General features: G+C 41.4%; 3 protein-coding genes across 6 annotated transcripts in view; 1 reads left to right on the top strand and 2 right to left on the bottom strand.

Moving 5' to 3' along the window:
* The window catches only part of duox (dual oxidase), a 15,683-nt gene extending 4,776 nt beyond the window's left edge, over nt 1–10,907 (bottom strand). Inside the window, exons 1-22 of the mRNA XM_031748073.2 lie at nt 10,785–10,907; nt 10,619–10,702; nt 10,371–10,535; nt 9,465–9,652; nt 9,110–9,305; nt 7,230–7,396; nt 6,816–6,879; nt 6,343–6,439; nt 6,037–6,127; nt 4,905–5,007; nt 4,638–4,810; nt 4,381–4,556; nt 4,140–4,258; nt 3,909–4,046; nt 3,711–3,824; nt 3,142–3,344; nt 2,744–2,929; nt 2,281–2,506; nt 856–949; nt 596–771; nt 447–516; nt 270–311 (exon numbers count right to left, since the gene is read on the bottom strand). Coding sequence (XP_031603933.1) covers nt 270–311; nt 447–516; nt 596–771; nt 856–949; nt 2,281–2,506; nt 2,744–2,929; nt 3,142–3,344; nt 3,711–3,824; nt 3,909–4,046; nt 4,140–4,258; nt 4,381–4,556; nt 4,638–4,810; nt 4,905–5,007; nt 6,037–6,127; nt 6,343–6,439; nt 6,816–6,879; nt 7,230–7,396; nt 9,110–9,305; nt 9,465–9,652; nt 10,371–10,535; nt 10,619–10,702; nt 10,785–10,851 — 2,939 coding nt within the window. The 5' untranslated portion in view covers nt 10,852–10,907. The remainder of the gene's footprint in view (nt 1–269; nt 312–446; nt 517–595; nt 772–855; nt 950–2,280; nt 2,507–2,743; nt 2,930–3,141; nt 3,345–3,710; nt 3,825–3,908; nt 4,047–4,139; nt 4,259–4,380; nt 4,557–4,637; nt 4,811–4,904; nt 5,008–6,036; nt 6,128–6,342; nt 6,440–6,815; nt 6,880–7,229; nt 7,397–9,109; nt 9,306–9,464; nt 9,653–10,370; nt 10,536–10,618; nt 10,703–10,784) is intronic.
* Nucleotides 10,835–15,442, top strand: duox2 (dual oxidase 2). 2 transcript variants are annotated; one of them, XM_039615052.1, is made up of 8 exons: nt 10,835–10,929; nt 11,919–12,097; nt 12,296–12,353; nt 12,443–12,577; nt 12,739–12,943; nt 13,047–13,261; nt 13,354–13,544; nt 13,817–15,442. In XM_039615052.1, exons 2-8 carry the CDS (start codon nt 11,951–11,953, stop codon nt 13,826–13,828), a joined length of 963 nt encoding a protein of 320 aa, XP_039470986.1. In that variant the 5' UTR covers nt 10,835–10,929; nt 11,919–11,950; the 3' UTR covers nt 13,829–15,442. The 2 variants fall into 2 exon arrangements, with proteins under 2 accessions (XP_039470986.1, XP_039470985.1); XM_039615051.1 differs by lacking the exon at nt 10,835–10,929 and adding an exon at nt 11,391–11,513.
* Nucleotides 15,404–27,213, bottom strand: apba2a (amyloid beta (A4) precursor protein-binding, family A, member 2a). 3 transcript variants are annotated; one of them, XM_039615048.1, is made up of 12 exons: nt 26,997–27,213; nt 22,491–23,733; nt 22,132–22,239; nt 21,882–21,921; nt 21,652–21,797; nt 19,596–19,682; nt 19,318–19,503; nt 19,002–19,181; nt 18,186–18,398; nt 17,711–17,830; nt 17,179–17,319; nt 15,404–15,540 (listed from the first exon to the last, which is right to left on the bottom strand). In XM_039615048.1, the coding sequence occupies exons 2-12, from the start codon at nt 23,700–23,702 to the stop codon at nt 15,469–15,471; spliced, it is 2,505 nt and encodes an 834-aa protein (XP_039470982.1). In that variant the 5' UTR covers nt 23,703–23,733; nt 26,997–27,213; the 3' UTR covers nt 15,404–15,468. The 3 variants fall into 3 exon arrangements, with proteins under 3 accessions (XP_039470982.1, XP_031603995.2, XP_039470983.1); XM_031748135.2 differs by having other exon boundaries at nt 22,132–22,236; nt 26,997–27,212; XM_039615049.1 differs by lacking the exon at nt 26,997–27,213 and adding an exon at nt 24,150–24,243.

The raw sequence follows: 27,213 nt of genomic DNA, 5'->3' as shown, positions 1-27,213 counted from the left end.
TTGTCTTTGTCACTCATGGCATCTTCTGCTACTTAGGCTTATCCCTTTGTTTAAGTTTTGCCCCATTTTCCTTTAGTTTGTTTTCTATTTGTTTACTTTGATTGATGAGCTTCATTAGCTTAATTAAGGCTCACCTTTGGTTTTGCATTTAGGTTGTCTTGTAAATGCACTGAATACACCGGGTAAGAGTTTATTTAAAGCTGTGTTACACTTTTGTCTTTCTCGGTATTCATAATTTTCATTCTTTAAAGAACTTAAAGAAACCATACCTTTTCCGCTTGCGTATCTCTGGTCCGTCTGTCTTGTCACTGCTGAAAAAAAAGCAAAACAATATTGAACATCATAGAAATACCAGCTGGATAAAAGAAATAAATAATCCCTGTTTTTTGTCTTAAGTATTACAAACATTTGTGATGTGAATGAGTTATGATGTCCAGTTTTCTCACCTGTTTGCCGGACAAATGAAGGACACTCTCTGGTCTCGACTCAGCTTTTTCTTCCCCTGTTTCTCCATCCCTGTGCACATGCCAGACACGCAACTGCATCAGACAAGGTCAGAAAAATGAGGATGCTCTTAAACAAAACTTTCTCCAACCTTTGACATTGAGCTGAGCAAACTGCAGCTCCTTCTCGTGATCCCGCAGCAGGAAATGAAAGTCCTCCCACGAGATTTTGTCCTTGTCATCAAAGCCCGCGGCCTGCATCATGGCCTTGATGCCGTCCTCTGCCTGACTCTTTGAAAGAGCACCGTTGGAGATTTCTATGAAAGACCTGCAATTCATCAAAAGGTTGAAAACGACCCATAAAACACAGAATAAATGTGGTACACTCATGAAAAAAGGGGAAAGACCAAACCTGAGCATCCTGGCAAATTCTTCTTTTGATAAGAAACCAGTTTCGCCAATGTCGTTCATAGAAAACATGAGTTTGGATTTTTCCTCTGGAGACCCTGAACACATACACACATCATCAGACATCACAATTTAGACATCTGCAAAACAAAAAATTTAAAGGAAGACTTTTTAATCAAAGTACAGCATCAGGTCAGTTAAACTTCTGGGATATTGATCTGGTCAGTTAAGTATCAGAGGGGCTTGTTAATCAGTTTCAGTTCTTTTGGTGTTAATGAAATTAACAACAGGTGCACCAGATGGGCAACAATGAAACAACCCCCAAAACAGGAATGATTTGGGGGGTTGCTTTCTGACTGTTTATTCACAACTTTTGCATTTGGCTATAGTCAGTGTCACTACTGGTAGCACGAGGAGATACCTGAATCCTACAGAGGTTGCACAGGTAGTTCAACTCCTCCAGGACGACAAATGTGCCGTTACTAGAAAGTTTACTACTTCTCCCAGCACAGTCTCAAGACAATGGAGGAGATTCCAGGAAACAGGCAGAAAGCTGGACAGGGCCGTAGAAGGTCCTTAACCCATCAGCGGGACGAGTATCTGCTCCTTTGTGCAAAGAGGAGCTGGATGAGCGCTGCCAGAGCTAGAAAATGATAACCAGCAGGCCAGTGGTGTGAACGTCCCTGTCCAAACAATCACATATAGACTTCATGAGGGTGGTCTGTGGGCCCCACGTCCTCACAGGGCCCCGTGTTCACTTCCTGGCAGTGGAGCCCGATTGTCAGTTGGCAGAGAATACCAGAAGTGGCAGGTCCACCTCTGCTGGCCTGTGCTTTCACAGATGAGAGCAGGTTCACACATTAACTGGCTGAGCTAAATCCAGTAGAACACCTCTGGGACACCAGTTTGCACCTCAAACTGTCCAAGAGCTCAGTGATGCCTTGGTCAATGTGGGAGGAGATCCCCCAGGACATCATCTGTCGTCTCATTAGGAACATGATGCGATGTTATCAGTGATGCGCGTAAACAGGCAGCGGCGATACAAACTACTGAGTACCATTTTGAGTTGCTGAAATCTTGGCAAACTGGACTAGCCTGACTCATCATTTTTCACTTTGATTTTCATGGTGTTTTTGAATTCAGCCCTCTGTAGGTTGATCATTTTCATTTCCATTATGCAGGTGAGATGTGTTGCTTAAATTTTTTGGAGCAGTGTATCTACAGTGTAACTGCTTTCATGTGTGTGACTGATGTTCTTCATTTTTACTTGAAGTTGGACTCTTTTTCATGATGCTTTAAATACTGTTCCAGCATTTTTTAATTATTGGAAACCCATTCTTGTTTGTTTTTGGGGGTTTTTAAATTATTATTAAAAGGATTTCAATTTTAAATGCATTTTTAGAGCATATTTTGAAGTCACTAGTTTTACCTTTCATAAAGATAACAATAACATCCAGAAACTCTTGAAAGGAGAGGTAGCCATTGCCATCTTTATCAGCTAGTGTAAACATGGAGTCCACAAATAAGGAATCGGATTTGAGGCCAAGTGCATCAGCAAACTCCGACGCCGTCAGCTCACACTGGAGAACCTCCCTGGCTTTCTTGTGGGATATGCCGCTCATGTCTCCGGCGTCACGCTTCTCTATTTCCAAGACCTGTGAGGGAAGTGTTATTACATGTCACCATAGTATCATTACTAATATCACAAACGTCAGCAGCATGATGTCATGGCAGGTGAGATCACAATCAAGACCAACAATTAGTTCTGTTGGTTTGTGGTCTGTCTAATTTGACCTTCAACTAGAATTGACGACATTTTGCGGCTGAGCACAAAGCTGCTAACACAGTTGACAGGAGAGAGAATGACATAAACATCCAGAAGGTGACTGTACCTTGGAGAAAGCGTGGCGAATGAAAGTTTCAACAATCTGAGCCCTCTGCTCTCTGGTCAAAGCCTCCTTCAGCAGTCCCTTCTCCCTTATCTCTCTCACTCTAATCTCCGGCCTGACGTCTGTCACCTTCGGGTGCAGGTGCCTGACAAATTCCATACGTTTGCTCTCTTCATCAAAAAACAGCACCTGAATGTGCAAAACATTATTTAAAAAGGAAGAGTGTGATAAAAGCAATGGCTTTTAATGATACATGCATGCATCTAGGACCAGATGAGGTGAAAAAAAAAGGAGGGCATCACTTTGTCAGTGAGAACGTTGGTGCCTGCACCAGATCCTGCAGCGGCATTTCTGGGTTTTTGGTAATCTGATTGCAAGTCTCTGATTATCCCACTACTCACCAGGTCATACTCTTTTGGCACTTTGAGCAGCAGAGCCTTCTGCTGACAGTCATTGGAGAGAAGGACATCTAGGTAGTCCTGGTTGCGCAGATTGATGCAGCGGTGAGCAGTTCCAGATCTGTCACAGACCTGCAGCCTCCGCTTCTTATCGATCGCCACGCTGACGGGCTGCAACTGTTTTTTATGACCCTGCCACTCGTATGCTAGAGAACATAAGCAGAAGGAGATGAAGGTTGTGATAGCTTTCTGGATAAAATATGGAGAAGTCTAAAAGAACATGAAGCAGAGAAAAACTTAAAAAAAAATCCATTTTGGTTACCACTTCATCCACTTTAACCATCTCCAGCTTTTCTTGTTTCTAGTAGGTTTAAGGTCAACTATATCCTTAGATTCATTAGTATTATTAGATGACATATTTTTACAGTTAAATTCACATGACTGGCTCATTTTTTAATGAGACATAACTCATAGCTGATGACATAAACTGACATTAAGCTAACCCGACAATGGACACTGCAAATAAATAAAGTTTAAAGTTCTTCCTTTTTAATCTTATTTTGATTTCATACCACTGAGTCCCACAGCCGGCTCCTCTGTTCTGTCACCAGCTTTCCTTCTTCTTTGGAACTTCCTGTAGCGATACTTCCTTAGATACGCCACCAAAGAGGCCACCAGAAAACTCACTGTAAAGGAAAACAATCAAATGCTTCACAATCAAATCAGAGTTTTGCCAAGCAAAAAGACAGCGAGAGCGTGATGATACTTACCAACAGGGAAGAGGAACAAGACAATAATAAATATCCCAAAGCCAGTCCTGCTCCCATCAAAGTAATCAAGTTTTGTGGCATTAGTGCAAGAATGGAGCATTGATGCATTTAGCTGTGTGGGCTGAGGGCAGGGGTCACCTAATGACAACAAAGAGAGCTTTTTTTATTTTTAAAGGACATATTTATATGTAAAACTGAACTGTTTTGATTGTAGACTTAATTTATTTGTACCATCCTTCCAGAAGAATACGTTATTCTGTATATGTGAGGCCTCTGCACTTGTCACCGCAATAAGGACGTCACGATACGTCACACTGCGGATCGCTTGGATCTCCTTAGCCGTAAACACACTGGAACCCCAAGAAAAAACACTGAGATGAATAACTCAAATGCAGTGAATTTTCTGTTCAGAAGTTTGTAAATGTAAAGGATAAAATATTCTTTTTCTACTGTATGAGAAAACTGAAATTACCCATTCTGCTTATTCTCAAACCAAAAGCGGTCTCCATTTCTTATACGCTCAAACTGATCCAGCACAATAGCGGAGAAAACAGGACCCGGCCCATCAAGAGTTTCCAGCAGTCCTCCAGGGAAGAGCTCCAGCTTTGAGATGTCTCCATTGTACAGTTCTGCAATGTCGTGGAGCAACTGTTGCAACAACACACACGTTTAATTCCCAGGATTAATGCCCAACTTTCTTTACTGTGTGTTTGGTTTTCAGATTTGTACCTGTGGGTTGGTGTGGTTGAGCTCAGGATTAATATCCTCAAATTTGTTTACAGGAGGCAAATCCAGAGCCTTTCTAATCTCAGTGTAACTCCGCAGACCAAAGTCTCTTCCTCGCTGAATGGTCATAGCCACCAGATCTGTCCGGGTGAACCTCAATGGTCCGTACATAAAATCTATCAAAGCATAAATAAAATCAGAGTGCTGGATATTTATTTATTTATTTATTGGGTTAATTAAGAGAAGTAGTGAATGAGAAAGATTAAAAACCTCTCAAGTCCTCCACAACAATATTATCTTCTCTCTCTGCAATCTGGGAGGCCATTCCCATGAGGAGGTCATCTACATCCTGGCTTTTCTTCATATTAACGTCCTGGGAAAAAAATGAATGACAGAAAAAGTTTAAAGTCTAGGAATGGGGACTGCATAGTACAATAGTTCAGGCTTTAAATTCTGTCACATGCACAGTACTGTACACAAAAAATGCCTCTCTATGCTCTTCTTTTCTCTCCCCTCTTTCTATCACCCTTTAACCAGTCGTGAAACTCAGAGACTCAGGTTGTTGTTTGTTCTTGGACCGAGATAAACTGATAACTGATTAAACTGACATAATAAGAAAGTGAAGGTGGACAACCAATAAATAGTCAAGTGGTACCACATTTACCTTTCTTTTCCTTTTTGTTGGGAGTGTTGAAATATTTCATTTCTTTCTGTTTCTTACACTCATTTCGGTTGTTTAAATTATTTTTGTGGTATATTTGAGTTGTTTATTTTACTTAAAGGTATTCCTACTTTTTAAAAAAAAAGCAAATTGGAACTGAACAAGACATTTACATAAAGCTAATTTTCTGTTTCATAAATCTGTGGTCTTATGTGTTAAGAGCTTGCCACTCACAGTCTCCTTCCCAAACCTAGTAGATCATTGAGCGTGAATCTGAGTAAATCTGTGATAATTCTGAACTGGAAGATTCAGATATTGTAGCTATTATACTTGGGGCCAGCAGCGTAGATCACTTTATTAACATAGAGGGACACACGTCCAGGTTACAATGGCAAAAGCCAAAATGGAGTTCTTCTTCCACAGTGTGACCAAGTGCTTCCTCACACAGTGCTGTTTGATTACTGAGGTTCTGTCACTAATACTGTACACTCATTACCTTACAATTCAACTCACCTTTATAAAATGTAACCCATTTACATAAAACTGAACTCTTAAATATCTTTTCAGTCATCCTTGGGATTTGTCTCTTTTTACGTTTCCACAAAAAATAAAAAAAACAACTACTTTGATCTCACTAAAAATCTTTAATACAAATAAGAACATCAAAATGAAAGCTGGTGTTGAAGCATGTGGTGCACTAGTACTAACTTAATAAAACGCAGCAGTCTAAACAAAACATACCTGACGTTTCCAAAAGCTGTTACAAAGGCGCATTGCTGGCGATGTGCTCCCATCGATGTTGATAATTTCCCGAAAATGGCAGGTTCTGTTTCTGTAGGAAAACGGAGCGACAATGCACAGTTATTCTCACAGCATCTAGATGTAGGGTTTTACATGGTGTCTAACACTATTCACAGCAGGATACTGAGCTTTTATTATTTCTCCCCAAAGGAAATATGAGAAGCAGGGGTATGTTTCTTTAAACTTGAGAGACGTGTTCCCCATTCCCCCTGTTCCCAGTGGTCCCAGGAAATAATGAATCATTACCTCATATAAACACCAGGTGGAGCCATAGTGATACCAAACCGTATGGCAGCAGCCTGAAACTCAGGCGTGATCCCTGGATCAACAAACTTCTGGTAACCTGCATACATGTAAGTCAGAACATAATAAAAACAAAGTGAAAAAAAAGAGAGTGACAACAACAACAACAACAGAGTGAGAATTACTTCTCAAGCATGCAAACTTCTATCGCAGTGAGCCAACAACCGCAGTGAATAAAAGAAACAGTGAAAAAGTGACTGAGGTGATGGGATCATCTGACCATTATCTATTAACTTTCTTCAGCCGTGGCTGCTTATTCAGCACAAGAAGAAGACTCGGGTTAATGCTTTGCTGACGGCACACACTTTTTGTCTAACGCCACCACCGATGGCTCACCTCACCACGGCTTGTGGTCACCGGTGCATGACCTGTTCTTCCCTGCTTCTACATGCACAAGCACTCTGGCTGATTCTTACCTGGGTAAGGAGGAAGCTTTTTGCCATTAAGGTACGCAGGCAGCCATTCATAGAGAGCAATATTCTGTGTGGAAACGAGGCAGGAAAAACAGTCAGTTTTTATGTTTAAACTGTGTATGAATCAGGCATCACGCCGTAGATTGATGTGATAAGGAATCCAGTAGCTTACATTTTAAAAATAATTAATTGTTGGTGAATGATCTATTGTTCTAAAAACAACTAAAAACATCAAGACATGGTCACTGCGGTTCATGACAGCTTGCGCAGGGAGCAGAAGTGCTAATCAAATGAGTGAGGGATGATGCATTCGCCTTTAACGACCACCTAGCATTGATGCAACCTTCTTCTCTCAAGAGTGCAAATTAAATCAGCATCTGTGCAGCGAGAGGATTACGTGGAGACTTTTCCATCTACCTGGAATGTGGCCACAACGGTCTTCCTGGCGTTTTGAAACAGCTCCTCGTCTGACCACTCCGGGTGATTGTTGTGGAGTTTGGAGGCGATATGATTGTGGTACCGAAACCAGATAATCCCCTCTGCTGCTGTGAACACGTTCTCGTTAGCCCAGGCATTTCCCATTTCTGGGCAGAAAAGAAGACAGAAACTATAGGAAATTCTGCTCTGCCATCATCTCATTTGGCATTTTCATTCCCACAACACAATATACAGAAATGGGCTTTATAATAAGTATTTTAGAATAAAAATCAACCCTACGATCATTAATTTTCCATGCATCTTTAGCCAAGTGTCCGTTTCATTTTGAGTTGATTTGTCTACATCTGCGACTGCTAATAGAACGATAATTTAGCTACTTGTTTTTAAGAATGTGACAACAGAGTGGTGACAAAAGGAGAAGATCCTCCACTCCCGCCCCAGACAGCCAACAAAAACACTGGTTTCATGACACCTGTATGCCATCTTCTCTGCTATAAAGAAAGGGATTTACTGTGGTTGGCGTGACAGGCCATTTACAAAACAACTAAAGAGTCATAACCCACGTCAGTCTGGAACTCCCTTGACTCACCCTGGCAGACTTTAACCCAGACTGAGGGTGAAGAAGTATTTGCATAAATTTTTTTGGTGTTTGTTTTCTTGATTGGGTGAATATTACCACATAGCGTGCAAAGAGAGTTATGTGATTTGGACATATATAATGTGCAATCACAATGATTTAGTGACGCTTACAAAACAAAAACATATACACTGTGTGGACAAAAGTACTGAGGCACCTGCAATTTTAACTTATAGGGGCTGCTCGGCCATGGAAACCCATGGCATGAAGTTCCCAGCTCACCCTTCTTGTCCTGATGTGAATGCCAAGGATGTTTGGAGCTCTGCAGTTATTGAGCCAGCAGAGTGTTGGCAACTTGTCCACACTATCTGCGTCAATTGGCAACTCTGTAACTTTACATGGTCTGCCGCTTTGTGTTGCTATGGTTCCTAAATGTTTGAACCTAGATCTAAAGGGAAGAAATTTCACAACCTTATTTGTTGCAATGGTGACATCCTGCTATAGTATCACACTCAAATCCGGTGAGCTCTTCAGAACGACCCATTCTAACACAACTGTCTACAAAGGCTGACTCCATGACTGGTGCTTGATTTTATACACCTGTGGTGATAAGACTTTCATCCTGTCTCCCTCTCATCACCCCCAACTGGCTGTAGCAGATCTCTACCCTTCCCTGAGCCTGTTTCTGTCGGCAGTTTCTTCCTGTTAAAAGGGAGTTTTTCCTTCCCACTGTCACCAAGTGCGTTTTTAAAGAGGGTTATTTGAGTTTTGCGGTTTTCGCTCTATTATTGTAGGGTCTTTACCTTACAATATAAAGATCCATGAGGTCACTGTTGTTGTGATATGGCACTATATAAATAAAACTGAATTGAATTGAATGAAAACATCTGAATTTAAGAGATGAGGCCCAATATTGTCCATATATTGTGAAAAAACTCAGTATCAGTCTTGATATATACTGACTTTCTCTTTAAGGAGAAGAAAATATACAGATAATAGGCAACTGCATTGTTAAGTTTTGGCAGACTAAATGTCATCTCTTGCAAACAACATTAAGATTTAAAAAATGTAAAATAACACTATTTGTGTGGACTTCCCAAACTCCATTTATAGAAAATAATTATGTTTTAAAAAAGATATTCCCTACATGCTCTATGTCCTTCTATGTGTAACTATCATAATTACACATAGGAGGGTGAATTTTATTCCTTTTTTAATATATTTAATGCTCTTGTCGAATGGGAAGTCAGTGTTTGGCACTATCAAAACTTTGGTTTTTCACCATAAAGGCCTTGTGCTCCAGCTTCTCTTGTAGAGGGATCAGCAGCGCTCCACATCTGGCGTCCTCCTTTCTTGGGCATGTTCCACTCAGAGCCTGAAGCGAGGAGGCCTCCAGAGAAGCTTCTCAGGGAGTCGGACCAGGAAGTGGAGGGGCCATAAATGGAGCTACCATCTATCCAGGCGGTCACCAAGTTGACCTGTATTGTATAGCGTCCATGTCACATACAAGTCAGGAAAAAACATTTCTCTATAAAACTGCCCACGCAGCTGTTTGCACAGAGACACATTTACTCTGAAGACTGCAGCAGGACCTTAGACGCAACACTAGTTTACAATGGTCAAGATTGAATTGGTACCTGTATGCGAGGGTTACTGGGACTCTGTCCCGACTCTTTGTCCCATGGTCCTCTTTGGAAGGGCAGGAGGACTTTCCCGGAGGCGGTAGGGTCAAAGACAGGGTCACCTTTTGGGACTGGGATGTGCATGAACTCAGGTGGGCAACCAGGAGTTCTTGAGTCAAAGATTTCAAATGTAACATGATAACCTGAAAAAATGGAAAATAATTGAAAATAACCTCCTTTTACCTGCTATATACTGTACTACATATGTTAGCAGTTGTCAGAGTAACCAGGCGCTCAGTTGATCGTGAAACTTATTCCACGTGTCCAATAAAGGAGAAGCTGAAAGGTGTTTTTTGTTGTGTTAACTAAGTACTGTGGAAAGTAAAGATCACAGTGATACAGCGGCCATTAAAAGAATGTACACATTTACGATGATTTATGATGATTCATCCAATGAATCATGGAGGACTGCTCTCCCTACATGCTGCCTTTATAGGTTAAAAGTATTTTTATTGTTATTGGCATAGGCGACACTAGCCATGTATTTACTTGGTATTAGTTTCCCAACCTGAATTTGAAGTATCGCACACCACTATCTCAGCAGATATCTTGGTAACGCCTCCAGACTCTTATTTTGAACAATTATCTAAATTAACGTTAATTTCAGAGGACAACAAGACTTAAAAACCACACACACATAGTCACCAATCAAATCCGAACTTCATAATGCGCGAAAGGTTTGCTGTCTTTGCCCTAAATTACGTTTTAAAAAAGTTTCCCCCTTGAGAGTGCACCAGTGCATTTCCAGTCAGGATTCTAGGCGTGCCACGTTTCAGTGTCAGTAATATGTGCTTTGTATTCTTCTTTTGCTCAGCGGACCCTTTTTTTTTTTTTACATTATTTTTATAGCTTTATATTTACCAAAGAAAAGCGAGAGCACGGTCTGGTTGCGTGTGGAGGGCAGACCCGAGGGCCCCTCCGCCAGCAGCCTACTCAGTCTGCGGGGGTTTGGAAGCAGCGGCTCCTGGACAGGTTGGTAGACTCCGTCCCAGTAATGCGCGGGCACGAGGCGCATCAGATGAGTACCTGCGCGAGCACAAGCACAGCGCGGTGATGTAGAGTTTGCAGAGTTCGCCGCGGCTGCATACTTGAGCAACTCCGTGACTTACCGACAGCTCCGCGTCGGGGATGTCCCAGACTGTTGTACCAGCCATCAAAGCGAGGAACCTCCCAGGTTATCTCACAGTGCGAACCTACATGTCGAGCAAATTTGGATTTATTTTAAATTAACAAAGTTAAAAGAGTCTGAAAACACAGTCTTTGCTTTCTACTTACGTTCACTAACAGTGAGCACCAAGCCAAACGCAGCACACACACTCCAAACCCATTTACGCAAATCCATTGATGCGAGAGGTGCTCCTCAGCGCAGGATTCGGCCAAGAGGAGTAGTTGAGTACTGAGAAGTGAAGACGGAGTGAAGGTAACTCGTATTTCCTTTTATATCCTTATTAACATATAATAGAGGCTAGTTTTTAAACAAGGCTGCTTTAACAGAAAGAAGAAAAATCCTCCAAGTTTAACTCGACTGCGCTCTAGTTTTTCAAACAAACAGCAAAACCTGACAAAAACCTAAACTGCACCGCTTCATCGCGACATTACAATTTAACTTGTATTTAATGTCTATTTAACTCTAGTCCAAAGAAAAAGTCATGTGTCTTTTACCTCTTGGTATCTGACTGAAGATGAGCAAGTAGTTGATTCTCACCCACTGCAGAGGTTCAAGTGTTGAGCAGAATAGTTCAGTAGCACGGGTGCTGCGAAGGGATGGCGCAATACTAAAGTTTAAATGTGCTGCACAGCTTATCACCAACTGAATGTGACCTGTTTCCCAAATGGGAATGCCCATCATTCCGGGATCACACCTCTTCTCCACAGTATTCCAGTTAATGCATCCTCCTCCCTGGTGAAACGAGGGGGGGCCTGCTGTTATAAAAGAAGTGTATGCTCTTTCAACCTTCACACTTAACTTCCTTCTCCTTCAGTGATCACTGAATTAACTTTAAGGTAAGATAGTTTGTCTTATTTCTATACAATAGTTTCATTGAGTTTTTATCATCGTTATCATTATTATTATTATTATTTACGGTGTAATTGAACACACTAAAATCAGGATGGAGCAAAGAGAGGAGCAGTGATTTACATTACAGTGGCACAGGTGGCTAAATGGATGTATAGGATTGCATGTCTTTGTCTGTTAAACAGATGCATTTATTTATTTGCAGCGAAGGTGCACAGTGCCAGAGAAGTTAATAAAGCAGCCATGTTTATGTTTAATCATGCCGTGTTACATAGTTGTAGTAATGTAACGCACCTTATCAGCTGCGAGTAACAAGAGTGTCTATCTCTGCATCTGGGTGGGGAAACTGAGAACTCTGTCACTAACACTGTCTTCTCTGTTACGCTGTCTAGTCTCAGTTGTGTCTGTAAGAGCAGAAGCTAAGATGACTTTCTACGATGACATTTACCCATTCTACCCTCTACAAAGGACTCCGTTTATCTTCAGCAGCCGCTTGCTCACCATTATTCTGGTCTTCGTTGTGTTAGCGGTCAGTCTTCTTCTCATTCTGCCCGGGATACGAGGGAAGTCGGTGAGTGCAACCAAGTCCAAAAAAAGAAAAACTATTACTCACTGCAAATGAGTGACGAAACCTCACAATTGTTCTCTCTCTTTCTGTTGTTGAAAAGTGCAAAAATAATAGCAGTTGTAATGCTGTCATTTCGGTTTCCTCACCTTTTTTTTCCATTCTAGTCACCTGAAATAATTTGTCTCTGTCTCTTCCTCTCAGCGGCTCTTCTGGACATTTAGAATAATTACCAGCTTGTTCATCGGTGCCGTGATAGTGGGTGAGTTTTGCATTCGTATTGTTTTTCAAAGATTTTATTCTTCCTGCCACCTTTTTTCCGAGACTTTCAAGTTATTTTTTTCCCTGCAGCACTCAACTTCACTAACGACTGGGCTGAGGCCAGAATGACCACAAAAGCCACCTATAAGTCTTTCAGCAACGCGGTGGTTAACGCGGAGATCGGCTTGCATGTCGGACTGTACGGCATTAACGTTACGCTGAAAGGTGAGTCACTGTAAGCAACCTGTGACGTCTCGTCAAATATTCCTGCAATTTTTATTGTGAAAGAAGTCGGTGCTACAACAACATCTTCTGCACATGTCAGAAAAGGCCCTTTTTTTATCTGTGTTGCTTAGTAGTATTTACATCTGTTTGATCTCACTCAGGGAATCCTGTTGTACAGTTTAATGAGACCATTGACTACAATGAGATGTTCACCTGGCATAACACTATTGAAGAATATGAGGAAGCTCTGGAGAAAGGTTTACCCAACCCCATTCTGTATATCGCTGAAAAATTCACCCCGAGCAGCCCGTGCGGTCTCATCTTTCAGTACAGATACTCTGGACGATACGCTTCTGCAACGCTCTGGTGATTGTTAATAACTCATAGCTTCATTTTGTCAAATAATACCGTGCGCTCTAATTTTCGGTGATGTAGAAATTCAAATCCCTGTGCAATAATTGCTCAACAGGACAGCATTTTGCTGCTGGATGCTCGCCAACATCCTCTTCTCCATGCCAGTAATCCGGTACGCTGGGTACATGGTGATTGCTACTGCTGCATTCATCTTCTTCTCCATGATCTCCTTCACCACCATCATGAATGTGCCTCAGTGTGTTTTCTACATAGGAACTGACTCCTTTGAAACAGAATACAGCCATTCGTTTTGGCTGGCCCTGCTAACAGGTAAACACATGAATTTGCACATAGGTTTCGCACGTTTTGCACTTGAATGTATCATTCCAAGCCCGATTGTTACTAACTCAGATGATTTTCAGGCATCCTGTGCACCCTCATCGGGCTTCTTGTGGTGATGTTTGACTTTTTGGTCCCTGAGAAGATGAAAGAGGCTTTCAGTGTCGGTGTCGACAGCTGTGAAGATGAGGATGAATCATACAGCGAGGGCTACCTGAATTCATTTTTCCTCGATGGAGTGACAATTTCACCAGTGAATTTAAAAGTTACAGAGGTAAATAGATTCATGTGGGTTGTTCATACAGTTTTTGAGAAGATTAGTAATCAACAAAGTAACATTCTGCTGCCTGTTAATGTCTCAATCATTTGTTTAAAGCAGCAAAAGTTCTTACCTTTAATATAAGTAAATTCTACTGAGGGACAAAACCGAATAGTGTATTAATAAGGCATTCCCATATTTAGTTTATACGGCCGCCATAGTCACCTTTATATCCATGATAAAGACGTCATTCAGCTAACTTTGATCGTTTTCTTTCTGTGTTACAGGAACATTTATGAAGCTGTGCAGATTCCCTCTCAGGGAGATTTCATTGTTGATACTTGAAGATATTTTTTGTTGAATGTGTTACAGTTAAAGTGTCGACTTTCACATGTGTTAATTATCTGTGTGAGCCTGTAAATAATAATGTCTTAAAATTTAGTCCACTGTAAATGGTCACATTTATAAAGGTCACTCTCATGTTGTAGTAGCTGTAAATAAACATAACTTTGTATGGGATCCATAAAATGTGTATATAGTGTGATGAGTGTGGATGGTAGAGCTCTTGTTGTGTAGCTTGTTTGGTAATGAAACATGAGACAACACAAATAAATATTGATTGCACACAGAGTATACACTTTAAGAATCCGCTTTTTTTAAAGGAAATGCACATTTGGTTTTATTTACATTAAACCGATCAGAAAGTTGGTCAAAGACATTGACTTATTAATGAAATTGAGCCTTTTCGATGCAAGAAATTGCTTAAAAACCGAAGATTTAATACAACAGCACGTGCTACTCCCTCCAGAGACCAGTGCAACCTGGCTCTCACCAGAACAGAAAACATTAGAGTCTCTAGTTTCAGAAACACAAGTCCTAAGCTGGCAGCATTATTGAATACCTGCAAGAGCCAGATGGCACTAATTTACGACGGGACTGGTGAACACATTTCTGAACATTTAATGACATACTCAGCAAAAACAAATGTGCTTTTTATTTCTAAAAGAAGGAGATTTCTAAGCGAGAAGCAGCCAGAGCCCGAATGTTGGAACATCAGGTTTTTGCATCAGATTCATGCACACTTGTCATTTATGTGCAGACTCAGAGAGAAACATCGGGCATAAAAGTGCTCTTATAGGTTGAACTGATTCTCTTGTAATCCTGTTAAGTATGTTTTTTTTCTGTCCTTTAATTTTTTAAGAGCTGAATAAAATGAAAACAAACAAGTGCTCAGCAGTGAAACTGTATTTTCTGTGTGTTATAACTTTACATTCATTCATTATTGTATATTCTGATACATTCTTGTACGCTCTGGTAAAAGTAATGATCATCCATATACTGTATGTCCTTGAATAGTAAGAGTGTCTTTGGCCTTCAGCGTCACCACGATACACAGAGTTTAGTGCCTTTGTACAGCATCTTATTATCTTCTTTTGATACTAATTGTAATAGATTAACATGTTGGATTGAGAATGAATCCCTGGTCAGTAAATCGTATTCTTCATTATCACATGCATATACTGCAGAAGTTATATGGCCTTTCCAATCAAGTCCTTGAGAAATCCAAAGTATTTACAGTAGAAGTACAATTTTAAACCCCATACACATTATAAAAATGACTAAATAAAAAATAAATGTACTAATTTATCTCTTCATAAGAAAATAAACATGACCGTAAAGCTACTTTTCTTCGACACCATAAACTCACGTACAGTACTACAGACAGAGTATTCACATTGTAAGGCCATTATGACGATGTAATTCAAGATAAAACCTGGGAAAATGAGAAACGGATGTTCTTTACAGCGTCGCGACAAGAGGCCGAAAAAAATAAAATGATAGAAAAATAAATTCTCCTCGTCCCACTGAGCCACCTGTCTTATTGTCGTCACGCAGCCAGACATGCAGAGCTACAGTGGGGCTGATCCATGCGGGTCCTCTATATGTAGACGGGCGTCTCCTGTCCCGTCAGCAGTCTGAACATCACAGCAGGCATCGTCTTCATGTTGATCTGGCACAGAGGGAGAGATAAGAGAAGCAGGGTGGGTAAAACGCAGGGTGTCAAGCATGTGGCGCAAGGGCCCTGAATTGGCCCCCCAAAGACTCTCATACGGCCAACTGGTCGGCGTGGAAAATTTAAGAATGGCAAAGATTTGGGACTTTTAACTGCATTTTCATAAAGGTCACCTTCATGAATGCTTGTACTACAGCTAAGTTTAAAAAAAAAAGACAAAAAAACCCCCAATTTTTTTCACTATCTAATAGAGGAGTTTCTATTTCTTTATGGTAGTTTTTTTTTTAAAAAGCAAAAACTTTGCTTTATTATTACAGGTCAGTCTGGGCAATGAGATACCTTTTCTGTACTTTTACACATCTATTACCTACAGTTTAGTCCCAAAGTGTCATGCTTACAGATTTCTTCCATTTCCTACAGCTAAATTTCGTTGTCATATAGAAAAACTGAGACATGCAGCTAAAATTGTACTTCTTTTTTTGTTTATGAAGATATCAGAGGGATTCTGATTGTGGTTAAACTTATCCCTCGCCTGAAGGTCAAAGTGGGCTGTATGTGGCCTACAATGTAAAGTGAGCTCCCTGGGTTAACCCATCAACTTCAGATGCATTTACACATGCACAGATGTGTAGTTGGCACTAATTTACTTACTCCTCTCTGTCCCACCAGAGACTGAGAACAGGATTCAGATGCATTGCTGTCAAACAGAGATCTTTTCTATCAGAATCTACACTTGAAGAAATTACAGAGAAAATGCAAGCATAGTTGAAAATTAAGTGAAAGATTTAAATAAGTTTTAAATAAGTTGCTAAACCCACAAACCAGTCACTAGATTACTGTGATGGATATGAGGGGGGTCCATTTTTTTGTCTTTTAAAAAATGATTGTGTTCCATTCATAATTATTACATATTTTTGATTATGTTTAACTTTAAGTTTTATTTATAGCATTGAAGCATTGAGCATCACAACACAGCTTTTCCCATAAAACTGGGATCTGAACCATCAGGTCTCGTTTGTATTCTCCATCCATTTGTTTGTGTTTAATACTAGTTTGATGTGTTGCCATATTCATTTACTTTGGTCAAGAGTTAAAAGATGCATAACAATTTCCCCCCAAGATAAAAAAAAAATCAATGTGACGCATGAGCTGCCTGACAGTTAGTTTGAAACAGCTGAGTTTATCTAATTGATTTCATGAAGGTGATGGTTTTATGGGAGTTAATGTGTATGAGCCAACAAGGAAGGGCAAAAGGATTTCCCAAACTGTTCCTTTAAAGCACGCTCATAGGGATAAATTGTAAACTTGCACTCAAGGAAATAGATTCCTGTAATCACTGTGAAAGTACACAACAGTTAATTTCTCGGGACTGTGAGTTTTCTCACACAAACATCCTTTATTGTACTAGTCAGTTTTAATTTAAAAATATTTAACCATGATTTGTTTAATCACAGGATTTTATTGACTTTATTGACCCATCACTTACAGGCAGTCTGTGGCCCTGTGTGCACCCAATGATTTGGCTTTAAACCAAACTCTAATGTGCACGCATCTATGAAAGGCCTCTGTGGCACAGTGTTTGTGTGGTGCAGTAATCGGAGAAAATTGCCATCTTGTGTCATGAGGAGTTCCTACCTCACCCACAGAGATGGACAGGGTTTGAACTATCTTCTCGTGTGCCATGGCAACTACACTCTGACCGTTTATTTCAATGATTCTGTGTCCAACACGAACGCCGCCTCTCTCAGCGATACCGCCTCGCATCAGGCTGCAGATCTGAGGAAGCAAAATAACCCCAAATGTGTAACTGCATCATAAATACCAACACTTCCAGTCATCAAGGGGATATGTTGTGAATATTAACATATTTTTGGCATGTACTAGAGCAGCTTTCACGGTTCACAGTTCATTAAAAAAATCCTCATTTATCTTGGCCCTGGTGCAGCGGCTCAAAAACTATCAGAGCAGAAATGACGCCTGAGCTTTTGGCTCACAGCAATTATTTGTACATACGCTGACCTCATTATTGCTATTTTTAACATGAGCAGCCATCATTGTAATGTAACATGACAAAAAAACTGCATGCACCTAAGCATTTAATAAGCCTGAGTTGAAACTTCAATCTTAAGTTTAGAGTCATGGTAACGAGTGATACGGCTGCACTCACGATGCCATTTTGAACACTGAAGCCGAGCTGGAACTTGAGATCAGGTCTCTTGATGAGGACGGTGGTGACAGGAGGGCAGCTTACAATACTCAGCTTTACCTTCACCTGGTTCTTCAGACCCTGGGACACATTCAGAAACACATTCACATGTTTCAGAAGTCAAAAGGTTTGTGGAGGTGGTCTAAAGACTGGTGCCATCCCTGTGCTTATTGTTAGTGTCATGGTCAAATTTACATTTATTCATTCGTGTTCTTCTTTCCTGTCCACTTAATCCTTTTAGGGTGAAAAGAGGGACCACCTAAAAGTCCACTAATAGTTAGATACTTTCACTCTAATTCATACTTTTGGGCTGTTCAGTCTAGCACTACTAACTACAGATAGTTTTCCTTGTGCTATTCTTTGATTCAAATACTTCCTTGTCTAACTTATGACTCTAAGTAAAGGGCTAACTGGAGGTTCCTGATGTACTCCATACCTTAATGATGCCCTGGCAGGTGGCCAGTGGCAGCCCCACGAGACTGGTGTCATTGATGGACATAATCTGGTCGCCCACGCTGAGTTTTCCAGAGCGAGCTGCGGGCCCACTGTTCAGCATGCTGGCCAGGATGACCGTGGGCAGAATGGAGCCCCAGCCAGACTCGACTATTACCACACCGAGGATCTCGCCTTTCTGCTTCTCTATATACAGCTGTAATACAGTATACAAGTATTTTTTAAACCTTTTTAAGCACACTTTGAATTGTCTGTGAAGGTTCTCAGTCATCCAGGTCATCGTAGTCTAAGGAGCTTGGAAACGTCCACTGTGAGCGACCATCTTTGAACAGAGGTGGTGGTTTACGACACCAACTGTCTGCCATCTATAATCCAGTTTTGAGATCCCTTCCCAGACGCCTTAATGCCCACTCACATCCTGGGCCATCTGACCTCAGGAAATCCCATGATAGGGTGGGGCCAGGTTTCACAATGAGCTCACCCGAAACCCTGGCTGATTGGGACCCACACCCGCTTTCACACCTTGGCTCATGTGATTAGGTAGAGGATCATCAGGGGGTCCTTTGTCCCTCTTTGGGGGGGAAACTCCCACTGGGTTTAAATCTGGGACTCCCCACCAATTGACCCTTAGAACTGAAGAAGCTTCTCGGATGAGAGGTGAAAGACGCTTTTCTTTCCAAGCTCCTTAGACCACACTTTGAATTCCATATTGAAAATTAGCAAGATTCTGTTAGGGTGGAAAATCCATCAGTTATCATTTACAATGATAAACAAACAGTGAAATAAAAAAATGTCACACCTCTTTACAGTTGTCTGAATTTGAGAAATGGACGAGGTCATCGTGGTACATTTCCTGGGAGCTGATGATGTCACTGTATTGTTTCTGGCTCAAGTCGGTGGGGTTGATGCCATTGGCTCGCAGGAATTCCCTGTAGGCCACACTGAACGCCTGACCAATAGACTGTGCGATTAGCTGCGCCTGCAGGAAGGGGAGCATTTGGGGGAAACCGCTCAGCAGAAAGGCTATCCCAGCTGACAACAGCAATGAAGTGACCAGAGATTACTGTAAATATGTCAAACTAGAGCGTAAACTAGAAAAGAACGACAATACTTACATCCTCTGATTCAAAGACATAGCAGATCATTCTGTACTGGCTCTTCCCATCGCTGGTAGAGTCCGAACATTCAGAGAGCTCCTCTGATGAGGTCTGAGACATGCGCCTCCGTGCCATCAGAACTACAATGCTGCCGATGTCTGCGATGTAGGAGATGGTCCGCAAGGCACTGTCCATCATTGTTTCCTATGGAGAACAAAGTAATGACAATCATGTCTGAAAATAAATTGTGTTTATGCACAAGAGGAAGGCAACACACAAATTTAAGAGGCACTGACCTGTGTGTCAGCATTCAGTACTTTGACAGCTTTAGTGGAGATAAACAGGTCCACTTCTGTCATCATTTGGGAATCTTCATCTTGGCTCTTTGAGATACACAGAATTTTAATAAGACGTTTTGCATTTCAGAGAATGAATGTGATGCTTTAATCTTGCATAGTATGTTTTTTTCTTGTTCCTTGATAATAATGCTCGTGCTTATGCCTGAAACGCAGAGACGGTTTAAATTATTCTTTTCAAACTTTGCTTTTGTGACCAGCAGTTAATTTGTAGTTACAACCGAGGCACAAGCACAGGATATAAGACGTAATACACAGGAGCAAAAACATGTGTTACGTGGCAGTATCAAAAGAACAAAGTGGCCAAAAGAAAGACATGCAACAGCTCCACTGTGTGGTAAACAGATGAGGTTACTGCACTGCTGACTTTTTATAAATAGGTCACCAGCAACATACAGTTGTGGTCAGAAGTATATATACGTGTTATGGTCATTGTAATTTGGGGCCTTTGATTATTTCTTTGAACTGTTCATTTTCTCAGTGTGGAATGATTGTACAGCATTCATCTTTAATGCACTTTAAAAAGAACTGGGTGCACAAGTTTGACTTTAGTTTGGATTTTTTTCTAATCCACACAGGTTTAGATGTATTCATACACCTACACTAATATTTGGTTAAATGTCCCTTAGCAAGTTACACCTTAACCAGAAGCTTTTTGTAGCCATCAAGAACCTTCTGGCATAATTCTGGGTGTATATTTGACCACTCTTCCTGGGACAGACACGGTTTTTGGTAAGGCCATTCCAGCTGTTTAACTGCTTCATTCATTCAAAAACCAACGTACATGAGTGTTTTGGATCACTGAGCTACTGGAACACCCAAAATTGACAAAATTTCAGCTGTCTAGCTGTTTATGTGAGTTGAAGTTGAAGAATTTGGAGATAGTCCTTCTTCTTCATTATTCCATCCACTTTGTGCGATGTAACAGTACTGCTGACAGCAAAACAGCTGCAGTGCATGATGCTACCGCCACCGTACAGTGTTCTTAGGTTTGAAAGCTTCACCTTTACTCCTCCAAACATACCTGTTGTCAGTGTGGCCATATAGCTCAATCTTTGTCTCGTATGACCATAAAACCTTTCTCCAGAAGGCCTGAAGGCATTTGGCTTGTCCATGAGGGCAGCTGCAAATTTCACTCGAGCTTGAAGGCGTTCATTTTGGAGCAGGAGCTTCTTTCTTGGTCGGCACCCTCTCAGTCCATGATGATATAAAACTGGATTCACTGTGGACACTGATGCTGGTGTTCCAACAGTTTCCAGCTCATGGTAGGTTTGAGCCTTAGTGGTTCCTGGGTTATTCCTGAACATCCTAACCAAATTCCTCTTATCATAGGGGGACAGTCTGAGTCTTAATCCAGACCTTGGCAAAGTGATGACACATCTGAATAATATAGTTATGTACGGTTGTTTAAGTTAACAGGCCTTGTCAAGTTAAAAGACAGAATTCAGCAGCGCTTATTAAAAGATTCAAGTAAGTGTATCTATATAATTGAGCCTGTATATATACTTCTGGCCCTGTGTGTATTAAAAAAAATACAACAAGTCAAACTTGTGGACCCAGTTCTTATTTTTTAAAGTCATTAAAGATGTATGCTGTATAACCATTTTACCCTGAAAAAATAACAGTTCAAAGAAATCATTAAAAAATGCAAAACTGCCCATGATAAATGGATGTAAACTTAATCTATTTCAATCCACAGTAAGGGACACTTTGGGCTTTAGAACTACATACATATTATTTCTTTCAACTACAAGCATACATGTAAAATAAAGTCAAATCGAGTCCCATCAGCCAAAAATAAAAGCCAACTTTTCTAAGACTGAAATCCCAGATGGAGAACATCAAGAGAATCTAATCAATTCTCCTGGACCCGAATTCAGTTTGTTCCCTAGATTTCATTTCAGTTTGTTCCCACGTTTTGATGCCGGACAATTTAAAGATTTATAAACCAAATCGATGCGTGTTAGTAGCTGTAACAACCGTGAAGACGAATTACCTTGATTTGACTGACAGCTTCATGGGCCTGGGACATGCGGACACTCTTGGATGGGTTTTTATCAGACAAAACTTGAGTGCAGCCAAGGTAGTTAGCAGCAAAGATGATCCCATCAATAAGGTCTTCTGGCTCGCAGGGACCTGGGACTGTGTGACAAAAAAAGACTCCTGTAACGTGCAGCACAGATTCATAAAAATGACAACATTTTGAAAATATTCTGAGATATTTACCATCCTCAAAGCTGGGAAACGAAGCAGCTTCCTGTGTATTCTTTTAAAAAAATGTAATAAGTTGGACTTCAAGGGCAAATATTTTGCAGATACAGTATAAAAATCTATATCTATCACAATATCCACGATTGCCTACACACAAAACTTACAAAAGCAAATGTTTCTTAGGAATACGGTTAAAGAGACAGTAAAAGACAGTTTTTAGAGCAAAAACTGGATGATAAGAAGCTAAAAGTTGCTGAATTTTAACCTTGGGAGTGTTGCTGTCTTCTGCAGAGACAGGCTCTGGACACATAGACCTCGTCGCCTGCTCTGGCAATTCCTCAGGCATTGCAGCCGGGCTCAGCTTCTCATTCTGCTAAACAAAAATAAGTGGGGGGGGGTTTCTTCTTATCTTGGACAGTTTGTGTTTTTTAACATTTCTTGTTGTCCTGTGCTAATAAGAAGAACTCATAAAAAGTGATAAAGACTATTTCTGGCGATGCATAAAATTAAAATCGTGCTGATCCCCTCTAAACCACAGCGGAGGCAGGTTTGGCACAAACATTTACAATCACAAGGCACAGGGGACAAGAGCTGACAAAGACGTGTCCTATTTGCATTGCATACCTGCTGGGGTTTCTCTAGCCGTCTCTGTCTCTCCTCGAGAGACTCCCTCTGTTGTTCTGGTGTGTGAAGAGGAGCCAGGGATGGCTTGATAACCCTGGGTTCGCTCTCCCGGCTGTTAGCAGTGGAATTACTGGGTCTGGGAACAGGAGGAGGCTCTCTGTGAGGCTGGGGTTTCTGGGTTTCAGTAGGAGGCTGAGCATGGGAGTGGCGAGGTGGTGGAATAGGGTGTCGCTTACTGGAACTGGACCTAGCTTTGGTCCTCACGGCTACTTTTTTACAGTCCCTGGGCAAAGTCTTTGGACGCTGCTCAGTGTTGCTGGTCATGCATCCTTTGATCCCAGAGGCAATGTGCTCGATGCCCTCGCCCGTTCCCCTCCTTCCTCGCCCTTTACCCTGCCGCTCCTTCTCCTTTGAATCCATGTGAGATGGCTCACACTTCTTGCTGGCTCCTAGGATATTAGGGTTCCTTGTGACTCGGACGTCACCTTCTCTTTGCCTTTCCTCACCCCCCTTCCTAATTCTTTCGTTCTCATTACTCTGATAAAGGCTAGCCTGCCTCTGAATACTGTCCTCCGTCTCCTCTAAATCCTCTATAAATTTGGCCCCATCTAGCACCTCTTCTATCTCATCTCCATCACCGAAGAAGAACCTGTCCTCCTGGCCCTTTTTAACTCCCCCTTCTGTTTCATCACCAGCAACTGGGGCACAATGCGACCTGAAGCGATGGCTCATCTTACTCGGCTTAGCGTCTGATTGTGATCCCTCACATATTTCTGTGCCATGCCGTGGTCTCGGAGTCATCTGGTCAGGAGCACTGGTGTTCTCATTAATATTATCACTGACAGCATGCTTTATATAGCCACCGTCCTCGGGACAGTACTGCTTGTAATACCTCATGTCCACACCGCCCTCTCTGTTCAAATGCAGAACCTCATCATAGTCCTGCTCGACATCGGAGCCCACGTTGTCATACTCAGAGCAGGTGTCCTCCATGTCCTCAGGACTAGGGTCACAACTCATGTAATAGTGATTTGCAGAAACAGGAGAAGTCAGCTGGTCATTATTATCATCCTCCAGCGCACAAGGTGGTTGCTCAGTCGCCTCACTCACCAAACCTCCCTGCTCTTCTTGGCTCTGTCCTGGACCGGGGCATGCTGAAGTGCCGGGTACCAATATTTTGGAAATGGATCCTGGCCTCTTTCCATGAGCCATAATTGGCCCCTTAAGCCCACTACCCTAAGCCCTGTAAACATTAATAGAAAACCAATTTCACATTTTTGAGAAATGTTATATTTTCAACAGTATATCATCATTCAAACTCTTAACTATTATTATGAAAAATAACTGCACACATATCGTATTTTGCAAATGACGTAGGCTCATCATACTGGAGAAATCACCTTCCAAAGACTTTGACGCTCTCTTTCATAAAAACAGAAACTCTTCAGCAACAAAAAAAGCTTTTCACTTTCCCAGTTTTCGAGCTCCTCCACTACAAGCCTACAGCACAGGTGCCGTCAAATTTAAATAACCAAACATCAAAGATTCCTCTTTGCATATGGTCAAAGATCCACTTTTGTATTACACTGACTATCTCTGTGACACTTTAAAAACACACACACATCCTCCCTCCGTACCCGACATCCATATTTTACTTACATGCACCATCTCAGTCCATTTGTCTATGATGGTGTTTGTTATCTGTGATCTTGGTTCGTTGTGCCTGCTCTAATTTTGTCCTGATGTCCTGCAGAACAGGAAGCCTGCAGTAAAACTACAGACACAGCCTTCCTCCTGCAACACTTCTCTCTATTCTTAGCACCTCCCACTACAGAAGCACAGACATATGCAGATGCTCTATACTGGCTTAATGTAAGTCAGTCTGCCTTCACACACAATTTAAACTCCTCTCTTGCGGGTGAAAGTCATCTGCTTAACCTAGTCTAGCTCTCTCACACACCGCTTGAAATATAATATCCTAAAAAGTTATTACAGAATTCTGGCACAAGTAATGCTGACAAAAATGTTGCCCATACCTGCTTTCAGATTGTAGCATGTGATGTTTTCTATAAACTATGTTATTTTTTTATAGTTTACTAAACAGTATATTCAAGAAGCTGCCCTGAAAAACAGTAAGGAACCAAGGAACAACAACACAAAACTCTATGGTCTAAATTAGTCAGAAAGTACTTCACAGCTGAACTGACAGAAAATAATTGTGGAAAAAATTAAATACAGCTGTTAATTAAAGTTAAATGCTGACATTTAACGAGTCCCAGGAAATGTAAATATTTGATTTTTTTCTATAATTTTTTTACCAATAGTCTGCAGTCGACAAAAGCTAGAAATTTAAAACAGGGATATGGTAGTCTACACTGACCAGACACTTTATAAGGTACACCTAGATGGCAGAGAGCTGAACCCCCTTGCGCTTTCAGAACTGCCTTAATTCTTCATGGCATGGATTCAACAAGGGTCTGGAAACATTCCTCAGAGACTCTGGTCCATATTGACATGACAGCATCACACATTTGCTGCAGATTTGTTGGCTGCACCTCCATAACGTGAATCTCCCAGTCCACCACACCCCAAAGCTGCACTACTAGATTGAGATTGGGTGACTGTGGAGGCCATTTGAGTACAGTGAACTCACTGTTGTGTTCAGGAAAGCAGGTAGAGATGATTTGAGCTTTGTGATATGGTGTGTCTGTGGTGTTTAAGTGATGCTCAGTTGGCACTAAGGGGCCTAAAGCGTGCCAGGAAAATATACTTGGCACCACTGCTGGTGCTGCTTTTATGTTTTTTACTCCAGATTCAGACCCTATTTTGCAGCAGTCTCAGTTTCCTGTTCTTATCTGACAGGAGTGGCATCTTGTGCGGTCTTCTGCTGCTGTCACCCATCCGCTTCAAGAACTAACATGATGTGCATTCAGAGATGGTCTTCTATATGCATAGAATGTACCAAGTACTTATTCGAATGACTGTTGCCTTCCTATCATCTCAAAGCAGTCTGGCCATTCTCATCTGACCTCTGACATTCAACAAGGAAACTGCCACTCATTGGATCTGATCTCTTTTTCTGACCATTTTTCTCTATAAACCCTAGAGATGGCTGTAATCCCAGTAGATCAGCAGTTTCTGAAATACACAGAGCAGCCTGCCTTGCACCAACAACCATGCCACATTTAAAGTCCCTTAAATCAGCCCACTTTCTCATTCCAATGCTCAGTTTCAATGTCAACAGCCTGGTTTGACCATGTCCGCATGCGTAAATATGCATTCAGGCATATGCCATTAACTTTGTTGCCATGTGATTGGCTGATTAGATATTTACGTTAACAAGCAGCTGAACAGGTGTACCTGACAAAGTGGCTGGTGAGTGTGCATTCAACATATATTCTTAATCAAGAAAACATCTGGCAGACTGAGAAATTATCAAAATATTTGTTATTTGCAGCCCTACAGTAATAATACAAACGTACAACAGCAGGATTTAACATCAGTAAATTAGAGAGTATCCATCAATACAGCATAAAAATGCTGTTGATTGTATTTATCAATATTATAAATATATAGTTTATGATTCTCTCAGCTCTCAACTCCACCAAATCTCTTTTCATCCCTGTCATCATTTAAAAGTGAGCTCCTTAAGTGTGAATGTGATGCTCTCAGTCTAGTAATACATGTTTTACATTTGATTAGTAAAGGAAATGTTAGAGGCAGCACACTGACAGTGCTGTGCTACACGCCCAGTATAAACATGTCATCATCAGCATCCTCATCTCAGCATGAAGCATCCAAGCTTGAGGCTGAAAAAATAAAATCATAGAGCAAATCATTGGGCTCAAGCTCAAAAGACTCCACAACGAAATGAATCCAATCATTGTTGATCAGGTCATTATGCAACTGGGATTATAGCATCATCAGCACAAAAAAACCCTAATCCCTGCTAACACACCTAAGCATGACTTCTCCATGGTGCTGAACTGGCAATTAAAACAACAAGGGCAATTACAGAGTAGAACTGGGCTTCACCATTGCAGTTTTCTTGCATCTGCCCTGCCCTTGAAGAATGAGTGGTAGTATTTTATAAAGCTATTACGCCTAACTTTTGCCGCAGCTGCAGGGGTGGTTGTTGTTGTGGCTCCAGTCTCCCCACAAGTGGACGCCGCATTTCCCTCTGCCTAGATGTCGATAAGATAATCGGATATGTCCTGCGCATATAGCGTGCATTAATGGAGCGCGCTCCCTCCACACACGCTCTCTAGTGGGTATACCATCTGGAGGCATCTTGTTATCCTACAGCACCTGCAAAATTCACATCGACCTTGATGTGAAGCATCGAGACTGCACCATGCTGACACCCAACTAATGGGCTGATGTGCCACAGGAGCACGCACATCTAGCATCGTTTTCGCTCTGTGACAGAAACACGAGCAGGCCTACATGTATCAATATTGCATGCTCCCCTCTATACCTGCATTAATATATGTGTGTGCCACTTACCGACATCAGTCCTGTGGGGGCCTCTCCCTTAAAATGCCCGTGTGCTGATCAGATCAGATTGCTCTCCGGGATGGTGATTTTTGAATAAAAGCCGCACAGCAGCCCAGGAACCTGTGTAGAAAATACACCCCCTAACACAGGGACACGCACCATGTGCTCACTAGTCGCACTGTTCTACCCAACATAAAACAGACTTATGATTAATGCACACGCAGAT

This window comes from Oreochromis aureus, linkage group 7 (assembly GCF_013358895.1).
Source record: "Oreochromis aureus strain Israel breed Guangdong linkage group 7, ZZ_aureus, whole genome shotgun sequence".
In the NCBI taxonomy this organism is placed as follows: Eukaryota; Metazoa; Chordata; class Actinopteri; order Cichliformes; family Cichlidae; genus Oreochromis; species Oreochromis aureus.
The sequence above is the reverse complement of the archived record's forward strand: the minus strand, read 5'-3'. Positions and strand labels throughout refer to the sequence as shown.